The sequence below is a fragment of the Vipera berus genome (assembly GCF_964194415.1).
Source record: "Vipera berus genome assembly, chromosome: 3".
NCBI classification, from domain to species: domain Eukaryota; kingdom Metazoa; phylum Chordata; class Lepidosauria; order Squamata; family Viperidae; genus Vipera; species Vipera berus.
Genome location: NC_138204.1, coordinates 164,018,069 through 164,035,238, shown reverse-complemented (window position 1 = coordinate 164,035,238; position 17,170 = coordinate 164,018,069). Strand labels below are relative to the sequence as shown.

At 37.7% G+C, this 17,170-nt stretch overlaps 1 protein-coding gene across 4 annotated transcripts; it reads right to left on the bottom strand.

The window, feature by feature from the left end:
* Positions 1 to 1,661: 1,661 nt before the first annotated feature.
* Positions 1,662 to 11,310, bottom strand: LOC308665889 (uncharacterized protein). 4 transcript variants are annotated; one of them, XM_081324226.1, is made up of 7 exons: positions 10,975 to 11,291; positions 9,098 to 9,240; positions 7,659 to 7,745; positions 5,907 to 5,997; positions 4,957 to 5,116; positions 2,813 to 2,910; positions 1,662 to 1,984 (listed from the first exon to the last, which is right to left on the bottom strand). In XM_081324226.1, exons 1-7 carry the CDS (start codon positions 11,050 to 11,052, stop codon positions 1,823 to 1,825), a joined length of 819 nt encoding a protein of 272 aa, XP_081180352.1. In that variant the 5' UTR covers positions 11,053 to 11,291; the 3' UTR covers positions 1,662 to 1,822. The 4 variants fall into 4 exon arrangements, 3 of the variants coding, with proteins under 3 accessions (XP_081180352.1, XP_081180353.1, XP_081180354.1); XR_014025990.1 differs by having other exon boundaries at positions 1,845 to 1,984; positions 2,813 to 2,941; positions 10,975 to 11,310; XM_081324227.1 differs by lacking the exon at positions 7,659 to 7,745.
* Between the last annotated feature and the right edge of the window lie 5,860 nt (positions 11,311 to 17,170).

Below are 17,170 nucleotides of genomic sequence, written 5' to 3'. Positions count from 1 at the left end.
TTCAGGGTAGGAGAAAACCAGAGATGGATAGGCTTGCTTTCTGAGCAAAATCTTTTGTTTATTAAAGCAGGTCATGCAGAATCTTCAAGTTTTAGGTGCAGTCCATGGTGGACCTCCGTAAGTTGCAACCAAACCGTCATTTTTAATATAATACACAGGATATTATTAGGTTCACAGGGGGACAACTGTTTTAAATGTGTATAAAAAAAAACAAGCAGAGCTTCAATTTGCAGATCTTTGTCCAGTAGCAGCTGCAGTGAGCTTTCTTCAAGCACACAGCTATTCCTAAATATTTGAAACCTGCCACCTGTTCTTTTCTATGAGTGAGCCCCAGCTTCTTGAATAAGAGCAGAAGTCATACACACCCTTATCTAGGACTTAACCCAGTCCTAGTGACCTGTGGTTTCTGCCCTGTGCTTGGACCTGAACTCCAAAAGAAAGAAATCTACTTCCTCTAGAATAGTCTGCAACTGAAATGGAAGAACTATCTTCATTAATTTAGATCAGCAATTCATTTATTTTGAAATATACTTTTAAGAGGATATATCTATAGAATATATGTATCAAAAAATAAAAGCTGTATAATTTACATTTTTAAAAAGATTCTTAGAATTTTATGTAACCCTTAAAAGTGTAATACTCAGGGCTTTTTTTGTCATAGAACGCTCAGAATGGAGTTCCAGCACCTTTTTTGGATGGAACCTTGTAGGGTAGGCAAGGCGGGTTGTATGACATGTGTGAGTTCCGGCACCTTTTTCTTTTACAAAAAAAGCACTGGTAATAAGGGACACTATCAGTTCAAACAATTCATTAAAAATGCTGTTGAAAACTATTGGGACATTCTCTTCCTTTAACCCAAATCCTAGATAACATTGGATGTTGTCACAATCATCTCATTGAGATTTGCCTCCATGGAATCCAAACAAATATGATCTATTTTATAGGCAAATTATTTAGCAAGCATTTTGTAGGCTTACAAATAAATCATCCTGCTTATCCATCCCCAGCAAGACACAAATCACCTTAGCAGTTTAAGACAAGGGTCCCCAGGCCACACATGGCCCATTTAGAACAGAGCTGTGCAAGCGACTGGTGAGTGCACATGTGCACAGCTCAATTTGTGCAAGTGGCAGGCCGGCTGCATTTGCACAAGTGGTGGGCAGACACGAACATGCACACACTGGCCCACCACTTGCGCAGACCAGTTCCCTTCTCCCCACCCTGCCGGACTATCAAGCCATAAAGATTGGGGACTGCTGGTTTAAGACCTGTTACATATTTTTTCCTAATGTTATTCTCTCAATACCTCTGTAAGGAAAAATGGGCTGAGAATATAGCCCAAAGTTATTGTTTTAACAATGACTTGCTGGACATATCACACATTCATTTTCAAAAAAAGTTCCACACATCTAAGCTATAAAAATAACCTTGAAATACCTTTGGATAGAACAACCATAGTTTGAACTAAACATAGGTCCCCAAGTTCAGACATAAGGAAGTTCTACAATTAGTTTAAAAATCAGAATCAATTACTTCTATTTTCCTCTTTTGATATATGCCTCCAGAAGACAGAGCAAATGGAAGAGCTTAAGTACCTCATTCACCTTCACTTACTGAATGCCAAACCACAGTTAAGCATTGCATTTAAAGCCAGTCCCAAATTTATTAAAAATAGAGGAAGAATAAAAAGTATACAAATTATGCAAAATGAAAAATGGGTAAGAGTCATGATTTTATTGCACAAATTAAGAAGTTACTCAGTTGAGAGTTGATTTTTCTGTATACACTCAGTATACATTAATAATAATCTTGACTGAGCATATTATTTCCATAAAGTTGTACGAGGATTGCCAGCTGTCAACCCTGATGTAGAAGTGATTCCATAAGTGGAACTTAACTTTTTTAAACACTTTTCATAATGAGTATTCAGCTTTATGGCTTCTTGTAGAGCATATTTTAAATCTTCTATTTCATCAAAGAAATCCTGAAAAGTTATGACACAAAATGTTTTACTAAAATTCTACTTCTGAATTAGATACTTTGTCTCAAACTTTGTTCCTTTCTACAAAGAACATCCCTGCTTCAAATAATTACAAAATTTGCTAATTGAAGAAATTGTTATTACAAATCCTACATTTGTAATAATGAATCACGACTCCTGCCCTAGCACTAAATCCTTCATTAATTCAGTGTTTTGTTTTTATAAATTATACATATGTGTATAAAATCAGTTAAAATAATGAATTCAACTGGCCATATTTCTAAGGTTCCAAATTTAATACAAAGAAGATAATAGACATAAAACAAATTCCCTTTCTACAGATAAACATAGTGTCCAAATCAAATGCTGTATGTAGTATCTCTAACATATATTACAATCTTAAAATAACAAAAATTATTTGAAAATAGAATTGATTGCACATAGGATTATATATTTAGAACTTTTTATTATCCATCTTTGTATTATAATCTATAGCATGATTTCATCCTATATAGTATCACACCTGTACTTAGAAGTTTTCAAAGAACTGTCTTAAATACACAGAATAATACATTTAACAGACAACTGTATCTTCAACCCAAAGATACATACAAACAGGCAAAGAACATTATACATTCTTAAATACGCCTCTGCTTGGAAGGGGAAGCATTACTTCACCTATCCCTATCCACTGATCAGCAAAGCTAAAGCTTCTAGAGCACACTCACAATGTAACAATGCATAAAACTTTATCTCCTATAGCAGACATTTTCCATTTGCAAATGGGAGCTTTCTCTACATTGCCTCAATATTTTTTTTTTAAAAACCCACCTTATCTAATGCAGCGAGCTCATTTTTTAACATTCTTCTTTCTTTGGAAAGCGTTTCATTTTCCATCTTCAGTTGCTGTGTCTCATAAAGCAGCTGGTCTAAAGTACATAAGTAATCTCTTTAAAGTCACTAAAAGATAAAAATTATGTTCTTATTCTTTTTTAACTGTACCTCAGAATTGTTTTCACTTCTGTAAAATCAGGTTTTCCTCTTAGAATATGTCAGGTTTAAGGCCTGAAAATACAGTATTTCAATTTCAGTTTTATGGTCTTATCATCATCTGATTTTATTTGCTGAAGAGTCAAGGTATCTTACAGAGAATTCAGAATAACGAAACAGTCAAAGACAAAGCAGTTGTGAAAAGAGAAAATCTCAAAGGTTCTGGAAACCGCAGATCTGCAAGCACTGGCATAAAGCAGTTGTCAGTCTAAGAAGTCAGTCTTGGTGAAAGAAGAAAATGTTAACAGTGGTAGAGTTTAATGGTATAGTTAAGCCACCACAATGTAAACCAGGACACTGTAAGTTCTAGTCCTCTCTTAGGCCCAAAGCTAAGTAGGTGACCATGGGCTAGTCTCTCCCTTTGTTTTATGGATTTATGGTCCAAGCACAGAAAACCATTTTGGCTGTATAGGGCAAGGAATTTACAGCAACTAAGACCAGTTTATATAATGCAGGAGCCAGAGAAGTAGTATAGATAAAATATGGTAAAAAAAAATCCTTTGCACAAGCCAAATACAATAATCAATTTGAAAGAGGAAAATGATGTCACTCAGCAACAGCAGTTACAACATACTCAAATATATTGTAGAGAATATGTACCAGACTAAAATTAAAAATCTATTCAGAATTGCACATAATTTGACAGCACTTCCTATAAGGTGATAACAGTAACACTTCTTCTCTAGTGATGCACATCTCCTCTATCTACTCTCACTATAATATAGATTACACTGACAGAAATAAAGCCAGTAAACTTTATGACAAGTGATGGTCCATTTCCTGGTCCTAGTCTGAAAATAAACAGTACATACCATCAATTCTCCTTAAGGGCCATAGTTCCCCACCTCTGTTCTAAATAAAGGAGACTATAGAAAACATAATTATGGTACTATTTCGTTAAGCAATGTTTGCATCTTAATAGGAAGTATTTTTAATAAGTCTTTTTGGAGTAGGAAGAAGTTAATTATATGCATTTTCAATGCAAGGGTCTCTAATATTCAAATTACTGGATTTCCATTTATACACACAAACATATTACCTTTGGCTCAGGAGCTACACATGGACTATATCAAGGAATTAGGTGCAGCTCCTTAAATCCTCTGAATTCTTCTGCCTTGCCCCTTCCTTTCTACGAATACACATTACATCTCACTGTACAATGTAGGTGTAAATGTCTAAGTGAAATTTTTGTGAAATATGACCACAGTGCATGTGCATACATACTAAGGCTCACATGCTGTCTCTACCAATTAATAAGACTAGAAGTTTTCCATTTCCCTTTTTTCTTTCAAACCATACTTTAAAATCTCTCTACAGTATGGCACAGCAAAAATATCTGTAATCTATGTTTTTTTTCTCCCTTATCAGTGAGAGCTGGTATAAATTCCCACCCCACCCCCACCCCCAGCTTAGCAGCAGAGAATTGGGAAGGGTTCTTGAATCAATTCCTGCTCACCCAGTCCCAATAATCTGAACTAAGAAAGCATCGGTCTGTTTCTGGGACTCTGGGATTGTGCCCATTGTAAGCAAATTCATTCTTTTTTTTAATAACCATATTTTATTATTTTTTTGTAATCACAAATTCTTAATATTTTATCAGCTACATGTTACATGTTAAACTCCTTTCTCTCTCCCTCATTTTTCTAGCCATTGATAAAATGTATCCCATGTTCTAAAGTATTCTGAATCTTCTTTCTTTCATTTTCAATGTCTGTCCATTTCTACAAATTCATTCTATTTTGCATATGTTTGTAAACAATTTTTGTAAACCAATTTTTTTACATTCAAATAAAAGACAAAACTGCCCTGTGTTGCAAACATTTAGAAACTTCTAATCTTCATTCAGTCATAGATAAGAATATGCCAAAAGGTAACACATGAAATCAAGAGCCAATGAAGCGGAAATATGAGAAAAAAAGTATTACCTAAATATTTGCAGGAACAGCTTCCCTTCTTTTTGCACATACATTTGTCAGATGACATTCTTCTCTGAATTGGAACAAATTTGTCCTTTTTTTTATATTCCAAGGCATTTATCTTTTGGTTTGCTAAATGAAGTTGGTGTTCCAGATTATTAATTTTACCCTGTGATTAAATAGTTGAACAATTTTAAAGAACAAGAAAATTAACACATTCTTAAACATACTAGGGAAGGGCAATTGGGACATCAATTCAAAATTACTTTTTTAAAAACCGAGGTTAGAAATAAATATGTGATTTAAAGAGTCACTGTCCTATCTAAACAATGATAAATGCCACTAATATATTGTTGCAGATGCCAAGCATTATAAGGCTGCCTCACTCATGGGCTGGATATGAGATTAAAGCAACAGCGTGGCAAGATGGTAGAAAAAAACACGTTACAAGGCATATTTGTCCTGCAGTTAGGTTCAAGGGCAAAAGCTACTTGCAAAAACCCATTTCTCTATCTTAACTACCTATTTTCCTTACTTCCTGGGGGCTTGGAGCAGATGACAACACTTAAAAATAAGACATGTATCATAAAAACAAAAGGCCAAATTAAATTATCCTATATCAGGTCAATCCAAACGATTATCATGTTAACTTACAAAGGGAAAGTTTATCATGTTCTGACAGTATATGAAAGAATTATGAAATAATTCAAGAACACAATGCCATAAATATTGTCTGTCTGCAGATATTCCTTGACGTTGTCATTTTACTTTAATAGCAGTGATGGACAGAGATACATGTGACAATGTTTTATTAGAAAACCACAACTGAATGAAAAACAGACAGTAAATATATCTTGCAATATGCTTATGAAACATGCAAAAATACAGTATTCTATATATACCAAACACATTTCATTTTTTTTAGTTTATGTCAAAGTGATCAAATGATTAAAGCTTACAGACAGCATTGCAACTGTTTCATTTTGTCTTTGATTTGTTTTGACTTCTTTATTGTACCTTTTCTTCAGTTCATTATACAGCTGAAGTACTCTGGAAGCAAAAGTAGAAGAATCGTTAGTCTTCCAAATATGAATATCTATACAAATTTTCACTGAAAAAGAATGGAAGCTATTTATCTGTTTTAGCCACAGCAAAGGCCTGGCGGTTTGTCTAGACTCTGCTCACCACAGCCTCCAACTGGCAGAGTTTCCTGCTTCAGCGCCTCTCATGTAATGCAAGAATCGCAAGCCCCAATCGCTTTCACACATATGGGCAAGTCTCTGAATGCCTGGGATCATCTTCCTTCAATACTAGTAATCTATACTGGACAATTCACCACACATTGGTTGCTTCCAATTAACAGAGGTTCTGTGTAGGAACCCCATTGTGGACCCCCTTGTGCTTGACATGTTGTGCTGTGTCCTTCAACATATTTCCCTTCAGTGGACTGTTGCAGCAGTCCCCAACCTTTTTGGCACTGGGGACAGGTTTCTTGGAAGACAATTTTCCATACACCAGGAGGGGGAGGAGGAGTGTACAACCTAGATCCTTCACACACACAGTTTCCAGTAGGGCTCATGCTTCTATGAGAATCTCATGCCTGATGATCTGAGATGGAGCTGAGGTGGTGACGCTAGCGCTGGGGAGCAGCTACAAACACAGATGAAGCTTCGCTTGCTTGCCCACCGGTCACCTCCAGTTGTGTTGGCCCAGTTCCTAACAAGTCACAGACCAGGTTGGGGATCACTGGACTGTTGCATAGCCATGTGTTTCTTTTCCTCTCATGTCCACTGCACAAACAATGGAGTGGGGGGGGTATAATGAGCCCACTGGTGTCCCATTGGGAGAAATAAAAAAAAAATCATGCATCTGCTGCAGTCCACTGGTCCAGCAATGGACCAATAAAATATCAAGGGATATTTTTTTGAAAAAAGTGAGCATTTTACCAGTAATATGGTAATGTTTTAGTCAACTTCCCTCCGCCCTGTGCGTTCCCACAGAGAGGGCCTCCTCAGGGTGCCACCGGTCAGAGAATGTAGATTGGTGGCCCCCAGGGGGAGGTCTTTCTCTGTGGGTGCCCCGGAGCTATGGAACCAGTTACCGGTTGAGCTCCGGACGGCGCCCGATCTTCGCTCCTTTCGCCGCGATCTGAAAACATACCTGTTCGAACAAGCCGGCCTGGCCTGAGGGGGGATTGGTGGGGTTTTTACTATCACTTTATTGGGGTTTTATTAATGTATTTATTGTTGGGCATGTATTTAATTACTTTTTAATTTTTGTAGCTTTGTGTTTTATTCTTGCCCTGTACACCGCCCTGAGTCCTTCGGGAGAAGGGCGGTATACAAATATTAATAAATTAAATTAAATTAAATTAAATTAAAACTTTATAACTGTGTAGATGACTCTTCTTGGAAGCTTTCTATTTGGCAATGTGTAATTAAAAACATACACCACAGATATAACTTTTGTTCTATCATCTGTTATGGAAGGGAGAACTAACAGAACATTTTTATACAGTCAAATAACAGAATAATGGACCTTAACAAATATTTCAACACTGAGCAGAAAATAACTCAAAGATGGATCTGTATATTTATGGATAAATGTATAAAGAGTGGTTGTAGTGTCATTAAAGGCTTTTGTTTGTATTGTTGACCAAGAATCCAAATTATGTGCTAAGATGTATGTTTGACTTGTGTTCCAAAACTCACCTGGCATGTTCCTTTACTACTTCGTGTTCCTTGTGATGAATGCCATCACCTTTTTGGTATAAGTGAAACTCTGTTTGAATCTGTACACTAAAATAAACAGCCAATTAAATAAAAACACTTCATATTGAATATTATTGATGTAATGGGTTTTTTATCTAACCTTCCTAAAAATCCAATAAAGTTGAGAGAGAATACTAAAATCTCAAATCTCCTTTTAATCTCGAAGATAAATACCATCTATATATAAAAAACATTCAGAAGAAAAAGACATGGATACTGGTAGTTGTTTTTGTTGTTTTTGTTAGCTGCGGTCGTGTCCGACCCATCGCGACCCTATGGACGACGTTCCTCCAGGCCTTCCTGTCCTCTACCATCTTCTGGAGTCCATTTAAGCTCACGCCTACTGCTTCAGTGACTCCATCCAGCCACCTCATTCTCTGTCGTCCCTTTCTTCTCTTGCCCTCAATCTATGTGATCATAAACTGAAGTACATAGTAGTCTCTAACTTGATCATCTTGGGTTCCCGTTATGCTTGGGCATCTTATGCCTATGGCTATTCTGCATTAAGGCGACTGGAGTTGCGAAGCACGATATTTGGGAAGGCTAGTTTAAAATCCATATTTTCCAATTTAAGTATTTTATACATTGGTTATGAAGCCTCTGCCAATTTCTCAAATTACTGTAACTTCAATTCTCATACATAACCATTTAATTCTATAAACCCATGTTTATCTTTCTGGAAGTAAATGTTCTTAAATCCAGTAAGATCTATTTATTGGACATAAAGAATTTCCCACCGTCAGGCAAAGAACCCACTTCCATTTGCCTACATTTCCCTAAAAACCAAGAATTCTTTCATCTTTTAATGAAAGAGCCTTTCATTAAAATGACAAAAGTACTAATCCAGTCTTGCAAATGCCATGCTATGTCCTAATTACAGCAGGCCAAAACCTTTCAAAAATTGGGGCTACAACCTTTACAAATATTAATTATTCACAAGACTAACTGAATCGATCCAAAGTTAGTATGTTAAGCTAAAATATTGTGTTGGGTAATGATACAGATATTTATCTTAATGCTTAATCATTATATTTCTATGTGAATAATAAACTTTAGGAAAGAACGTCTAGAAGTGTGTGGCATGGCCTTCAATTTAAACTCATTCATCAATGATTCTATGTAAGTTTGAATCAAATATTGCTTTAATGAAGAAACTGACAGATGAGAAGCTAAATCTTTATACATATTAGAATTCTAAGTGAAATCTTAGATCAGGGGTGTCAAACTGCCAGCCCATGGGCCGGATGTGTCATGCCAAAACCGCACCCACCCCATTGCCGGCAATGGAAAAAAAAAGTCAGGATACATCGCGACATGTCACATGACACCCCTGTCTTTGATTCTTAAGAGGCAGGTGCTTAGAGTATAGCCATTCTTACTCTTTCCTTGTGACACAGGCAGGCAAGCACTTCTTTTGTTCACGTAGTTTATCATGCAGCTGCACTACATCACATTCCAGCTGCTTGTTTTTTAGGCGTACATGCCTCAGCTTTTTAAGGAGCAGCTGATTTTCTTGATTGAGCTGGAAAAATGAGACAATTTTTCTTGCGTTTAAAAACAAAGAGTTGCCCAGAGTTGACTTATTGGAGAGATGGGTGACATATAAATTTAATTAATAAGAATACAAGCAAATGCAGGTTATTTAATGTAATACAGTAACATTCGTAGTATGAAATAACCCATGTTCATTTTATAGGGCTGCCTTTGTTTAGTCAAGCACTTTAAAGAACCGACCTACATACACTTTCAAAACTCCAAAAACTGAAATGACCCTACCTTATAAAATTATCAAACACAATTAATAGTTTTCCCCAACAGCTATTTTTATTACTAATTATGACATCAACATGTACATTAATTTGATTATTAAAGTGAGAAACATGTAGTAAGTTATCTGCAGAAATGTGGCACATATCAAAGTGCCATTTTTTCACTTTATTTCCACTTTTCAATCACTACATCATCTGTCAGCCACTTTATCGAAACTTTGCTAATTTTAAATTCATTCCACTTTCATTCTCTACTCACATATCACAAAGTGTAAACTCTGCAGCACTGACCTTTCCAAAGCCTGCATTCTATGTTTCTCAGACTAGCAATAAAAAAGCAGCCCCTTCCAGCTCTAACCTTTTACTGTACACATCTTTTTCTTATATACCATTTTTACTACTGATTTTCAATTAAGAAATATTCCTGCATCCTAAACTATATATGTGTGTGTGTATATATATATATATATGTGTGTGTGTGTATATATATGTGTGTCTATATATATATATGTATGTATGTGTATATATATATATGTATATATATATATATATGTATGTATGTGTATATATATGTATGTATGTATGTATGTATGTATGTATGTAGAAGGAAGAAGAAGGAAGCTGAAGCCACCAGCCTGAGGATGACGGATGGGATTTGAGCATGCATAAATTTTGGGAGATCTAGGTCCTTCAAAATCTCTATCTTACTATTGCAGGGAACTGCAAGAAAAATGTCATTTTAAAACATTTTCTAGACTGTTGGAAATAATTTTTTACTAGGAGTAAAAAAATTAAGGGAGAGAATAGAGACATTTTTAATAGCTATAAAATTTACCGTGAGGGGGGGGAAGGGAGACTGCTGGAGGAGAAGACTAAAGATACCTTCCTACTAATCACGCAGCTATCCAAAGGACCAAGCACTACTGATATGGGGAAAGAAGAAAGGTACACTGCTTTCATGAAATATATTCCCCAACATGACATTCCCAGCCCGATTTATCTATCATCAGAAAAAAAAGTACCGTTTCCTTCAGTAGGAAAAATACCTAGGTGGTTGTGTTGTTGTTTTTCCTAATTGCCTCGGAGGAAAAGGGACTGGCTCTTTGAGCCTTACGCGATCTGCAGACGTAGAATCTGCAGAATAATACGGATACGCAGGAATTTCTGGGCAACCGGGAAACACCCAGGAGCCAAAGCAACCACCTTCCCACAGCTCGCCCCCCCCCCTCTCTCTCTCGCTCTCTCCCCGAAGTGATGCCCTACATCTAACTTGTTTCTCAAACTTGGCAACTTTGGGACGTGTGGACTTCAAACCTCCTCGCGATTTCCCACTTGCCTCGAAGTTGCCCAGTCTGAGAAATCCTGCCCTACAGCTCCTGCCTTTCCCATCCAAAACAGTGCAATCCAACCCTCTTGGGGGGGGGACGCAGGTGGAGTGAAACTCGGCTGCTCCGAGCTGCCACAGCGAGCTGCCCTTCGTCACTCACTTGGACACATTTATGAACGGAGGGCAACGCCATCCGCTTCCCTTCCACGGCCTCCCACACCGAGCGGAGGCCAAACATGCGGGAGCAGGTTCAAGGCAGCGCCCCCTCCAGAAAGAGACCGGCCTGACAGCCGCGGGGTTTCCCAGCGGTCGGATAAAATGCCCAGGCAACGGTCAAAAGGCCCCCCGAGAGTGCGGCGTCCGCTGCCCCGCCTGTCCCGAATTCACTAGCTAAAGTGTTTCTTCTTCAAAGCTGAGGGGGGCGGGGAATGTTAATTGGTAGCCGGCAAAGATTCACCACACGGATTAAAACGGCGCTAGCGTAGCCGTATCCGAATGAGGAAGCTCTCGCCCTCGCAGGCCGTTCCCACGCGCACGCAATTTTCGGCGGCGAAAAAGTAAGCCTGCGTTTGTTTACGGAAAGTATTTAGTGACGCCATAATAACGCGACTATAGGATCAGGTCCCTTTCCAGAACTTCCGCTCCGTGGTTCCCATGGTGACGGGATTTTTTTTAATTTTATTTTAATCCCATTTATATCCCGCCCTTCTCCGAAGACTCAGGGCGGTTTACAATCTAAGCACAAATCAATGTGCTTAGCAATAGCCTTCATTCTATGTATATGGCTGCTTATTAGGGCTTTTGGGGGCCCCCCCCAGCGGCATTATTACAAAGTCAGTTTATTGCCCCCAACAATCTGGGTCCCTTCTGGTTTAGTGGGTGATGTAAGAAACGGGACCTTAAAGAGTCGAAATTACGTTTTTCTATTCAAAGATAGTTGAAGTCATGTGATGGTAACCTTTGTGGAATGTATCTGTAAATTTTAGGTAATATTTTTATGCTATAATACTCATTTTACATTTAAATATAAGCTTGTCTAGAAAAATGTAAAAACCTAACATTGATTTTGATTAAAAAGAAGGCCAATTCCTTAAAGAATTCCGACTGCCACCACCCCAGCTGTCTAAAAAAAGCTGATTGTAGCATTTAAAAAAAAACTAAAACCGGGTTTGGTAGCCTGATACATTTGTAATTCCCATGAACTGCTTGCTTAAGCCCTGAAAAGATGGAATCGGTCAAAGGAAAGATAGGAAGAAAAGTTTTTAATTCTGTCAGAGGCTAAGTAGTAACATCTTGAATAATTATATGCTCTTATCAAGTAGGTTAAGGTAAGATTTAGTTGCAAAGGAATATGTAATTCTTTGTCCTATATTATTTAAGTTTTGGAACTGGTAACATTCATCCTGGCATACATTTTGTGATTGCACAAAGCTAAACATTTTGTGAATGTTCCTAACACATCATCTCAAAGTTCTGATCACATCTGCTGGTGCCTCCGAAAGCTGGCCATCCTTGTTGTAGGGATTCCAGCTCCAATGCATGAATCACGAGAAGTCTTACTCTGTTGTTATTTGATCCTTTTCTGAATTTAAAGGGGGTCAAATAGATGCTATCTTTCAAAACAGAGCTACCAATCTGGGCTGCCAAAAACCAGATGATCACTAGATGTCAGCAAAGACTGAAATCTGTTTCTTTGTTCAAGGAGAGAAGAGCTTACTTGGAGGTTGCCGCACAATCATTTTAGTCCTTTCATTAAACCCCTTCCATACAGAGGCTGCTGATCTGGATTGGCATCATGCCCAATTTACAACACAGTTGGTCTTGAGGGAATCTTTTTAGTTGAGTTAATTTCAGTGACTCTTCCAGAGAAAACACTACAAACATAAACACTTGAAACATGTAGAGAAAACACTGCAAACATAGCACTGAGACAGTTTCATTGGTGCTGTTGGGTGGCAGTCAAAATCACTTTGTCCTAGCTCATTGAATTTCCCCTGTGCCTTCTTGAATTAAAAGTACCTGAGGGTTAATTTTGCCAATCACCTGCTTTAGGGGTAAGATTTTTTCACTCATCAAAACAAAAGAGGTATAGTAATAGGGTACTGGCTAAAGCACTTCTTTGTGCTGTTTCATTGGACGAAGGAAGAACTAGTTAATTCATGAGATTCCTTGGCAATTAGCAATGAACACGGTCCCAGTATTGCATAATTTTTCTTTTGTTTTTTACCATTTCACAGTGAAACTATGTAGAAGTGCCAGTAGTGGGGTTATTGGAGGAGGGGATGAAGCTCTTTACAATAGTCACTTACTACAGATAAAGAGATCTCTTGCACACTTTATTGAATTGGTTCCTAGAGTGATTTTATTTATATCTTGTCTTTCTGCCCAAAGTTCTGCATTTGAAATCAGTAACACTATAACTCATGAAAATTTAGTCCTGTTAATACAAAACAATTTAATGAAAGTATATTTGCAGCTGGCCTATATAGCACACTGAAGAGCATTGTTAACCAACTATTTTAGAGAAAGGGTTAGGGTTGAAAAGGACTAAGTGACCTGCTTAGAATTCTTGTATTGCCAGTGCTTTTTTTTTGTAAAAGAAAAAGGTGCCGGAACTCACACATGTCATACAACCTGCCTTGCCTACCCTAAAAAGTTCCATCCAAAAAAGGTGCCGGAACTCCGTTCTGAGTGTTCTATGAGAAAAAAAGCCCTGTGTATTGCTATTAGCAAGACAAAAGCAATTATTTTAAAATGATTTGCAAGGAAAAGAGCGGAACCTAATTCCACTTCATTCCAAACCTCCAGAAAATAGTTGGGTAGTGTCAGGATTGCTTATGTATATGTGTGGCCCTCACCTCTAAATATGCCAAAACCCTTGTTCATCATTTTAAGCATTTTATGGAGGAAAAAACAAGTAAATACTTTGAATAACTGTATTTGCTGGTCATAGTTGCTAATTAAACTAAAATTGTGCTAGCTAACAGTTTGCAGTTTTTGTTTGCTTCCATTCTAGGTCAGGCATAATGCTGGAGAGGAATACAATGTTTTTTTTAAAAAAAACAAGTGTATGGGCACGGTCTAGCTCAAAATAGAAAAAAACTCATACTAGTCAAACCACAAAACCTCATGGATCATGAAATTTATCTATAGACTTTACCTAGGAGAGCAACTCCCATTGTTTGTATTGGATTTTTTTTCCACAGGAAAAGAGCAGCAAATCCTGCTTCCCTCCTTCCATTCTGCTTTTGTGATTAAGTATTTGCTTGGTGATCTTACTTTGGAATACTTTGACAGGAGTATTGAAATAGTTTGCATGCCAAGTTATTCTTAATTTAAGCACCAGTTGTAAAGGCTACAGAGAAGCTAGTACATGCTTGAACACATACTCATTGCCTTCCTTTTTTTCTTCCATGCAAAATACAAAATACTGATTTTTCACCTCTAATGTTCTGTCTGAAACAAAGAAACTAAAGATTGCATGCTGTAACTGGAATGTGCTTATATATTGAGACTGTCAATTGTGACTTACATTCAGATGTATCCCCTTTTGATGTCAGAGGAAAGGAACTGTTTTTCTTAGAGCACCTGATCTATTCCTTATTCTTCAGCTGTTTTTTTAAGCAAGTCACTATATGAATTCTCCTGTTCTTCCAATTTACAATGCAATTATCAAATTCCTAAACTATCCAGAAGGAAAAAAAATCTTACTCTGTTGCACAACAAAAAAACACAGTACCATAAAGATTATTACATGGATTATGGCATAAACGTCCATGGATTGCAGTGTTCTTTCTTTCCTTTGAAAGAGACAATATGAAGAGAAACAAAGTATGAGGCCTCCTTCCTATGTGGAGCCTCCAGTGCTCCATACACTTGTTTGTCAACAGGGGACTTCAGCCTATTGATTTGTTTGGGGAGAGGACTACTATTTTGGTGCTCTAAGCAGGCACTTTAAATCAGCTATGTATTTTGAGTTCTACCAATGTACAAAAGGACTTTGAGTGGCCAAATAACACATATTTGATACTTGTTTCACTTATGTAATGAACCAAGCCATCCATGCAATGTGATAGTGTGAAACAATAATTGCCCCTTAGTCTCAAAGGTGCTTCTTCAAAAGACAACTAAACTGTTCCCCACCCACCCACCACCGCCTCAGCAAGATGTTTCACTTCTCATCCAAAAAGCGTCATTGGTTCTGGCAGGATAGTGGGGGCGATGGAAGGATTAGTTCTGACAGGATGAGAGAGGGTTGGAAGGATCATCTGTCTTTGCATTCATCTGGTCTGGTCTGGTCACTCTCAGAGAGAGCGCTAACAACCAGATGACTACAAAGAAAGATGATTCTTCCAACACCCCCACCCATCCTATCAGAATTAATCCTTCCATCGCCCCAGTATCCTGCCAGAACCGATGAAGCTTCTTGGATGAGAAGTGAAACATCTTCTTCCTCAGGGAAAAAATACGGTGGGAAGCTAACAGCGTTCTGTGCGCCTTTGGCGTCTAGTCATGCCAGCCACATGACCATGGAGACGTCCTCGGACAGTTGGAAACGACTAGCACGCATGTGCGGGGGAACCTTTACCTTTACCTTATGGGATAGGCATATACCCCCAGGAGCAGGCAGTCTTGCAAATAACCTGGTCCTATGCAATGTAGGACTTTATGGATGATAACCAGTACCTAAAAGCCTATTTGGAAGATTTCAAAAATGTTTTCCATGGAGGATGATCTGTCTCTAGAAACCTTAGTATTAACCCAGCAGTTCCTTTTTCCTCCTGTTCAATCATGTCCAATTCTCAGAAACCCTTCAATTTTCTTGACAAGTTTTTTCCAGAAATGATTTGCCATTGCCTTCTTCCTACGGTTGACAGAAAGTGATTGGCTTGTTCATCCAGCAGGCTTTGTGCCGAAGGTGGAACTAGAAATTACAGTCTCCCAGTTGCTAGCCTGAAGCCTTAACCACTACACCAAACTGGTTCTCCTTAAGTCAGAGTAGAATCCCTTTAAAAATCAGTAGCATGCAAATGAAAGTCTTTTGGTAGCAAAGATGTGCAATAATTGAAAATAATCTAGAAGGGGTAGAATATATATTTTTTTATTTTAATCACATTTATATCCCATCCTCCTCTGAAGACTCAGGGCGGCTTACAATCTAAAGCACAATGTGCTTAGCAATATATGTTCATTGTGTAAATTTTCTGCAGTGGGAAAACAAAAGATGGTTACACATGAGTACAGTACTGTATGGGGCTTTGTAAAATTCTGGAAGTGAGACAGAATGATTGCATAATAAAAGCCCTACTTGGGAGAGCTTCCTACTTGGATATACCCAGCTAAGGTTGTTTAAATATGGAATAATGCTGTCATTGAGAAATCAAATTCCTGAAATCTATGAAAGATATGAACAAATGATAGCATTTAGCAGATCTTGGCATATTTGGGAAAAAACTAATGAGGGTCAGACCAGGTACATTTGAATAAGAGATAATCAGGAAATTCCAGAGCTATAGGCTGGACTGGTAAGTCAAAAAACATATTGGAACAAATCAGGCACAAACCGCTTACTTATTATTATTTATTTACTATACTTTTATGCTGCCTTTATTACTTTTTATAAGTAACTCAAGGTGGTGAACATACCTAATACTTAAGAGATATGTCCATGTAGTCACTAGGAACATAAGGCGTTATAAAAGGCTCTGCCTAGCATTTGAAAAAACACAATTAACTCTGAAATAAACAAAAGTAAAGCAAAAAATGGAATATGTAGCTTTGTCTATAATTCATATTCCTATTTTATAAACAATATTTAGAATCTTTTTTTAAACTGTACTTAGCATTTATAAGAACCTTTGATAAAACTTGCAGTTTGACACCCCTGTATAGTTCCTAGAAATTTGTTTTCTCTTTATAGAGGAAGGGCAGATTTACTTCCTCCAACTTGACACTTTGTGTGGTCATTTGTAATAAAGTCGTTTAAAATATGAAAAAGAAGTAAATCAATATTCCAACTAACATTGATATTACAGTTTACTTGCTTACCATTAACTAGTTTTAATTAATTTAAAATTAATTTAAGATAGTAAGACTCGCCATGTGCTCATTGAAGTCAAATCTTTTCTGCGCGCTGGATAAATGTCCTATAAACCGATTTTGTCTGGAGCAGGGGTCGGCAACCTCGGCTCTTTTATGACTCGTGGACTTCAACTCCCAGAATTCCTGAGCCAGCTGGCTCAGGAATTCTGGGAGTTGAAGTCCACGAGTCATAAAAGAGCCGAGGTTGCCGACCCCTGGTCTGGAGGATCTGACCAATCGCAGAACGGCGGGAGAGGAGCCTTAACTTTGTCGGT

Excerpts from the sequence above, each read along its gene's own strand:
- LOC308665889 (XM_081324226.1), bottom strand. The coding sequence starts at position 11,052 with ATGTTTGGCCTCCGCTCGGTGTGGGAGGCCGTGGAAGGGAAGCGGATG. Across the intron at positions 7,746-9,097 it reads GCCTGTGTCACAAGGAAAGA|TGTACAGATTCAAACAGAGT; the intron begins GTAAGAATGGCT and ends TGTTTATTTTAG. Across the intron at positions 5,998-7,658 it reads GTAGTAAAGGAACATGCCAG|AGTACTTCAGCTGTATAATG; the intron begins GTGAGTTTTGGA and ends TTTTGCTTCCAG.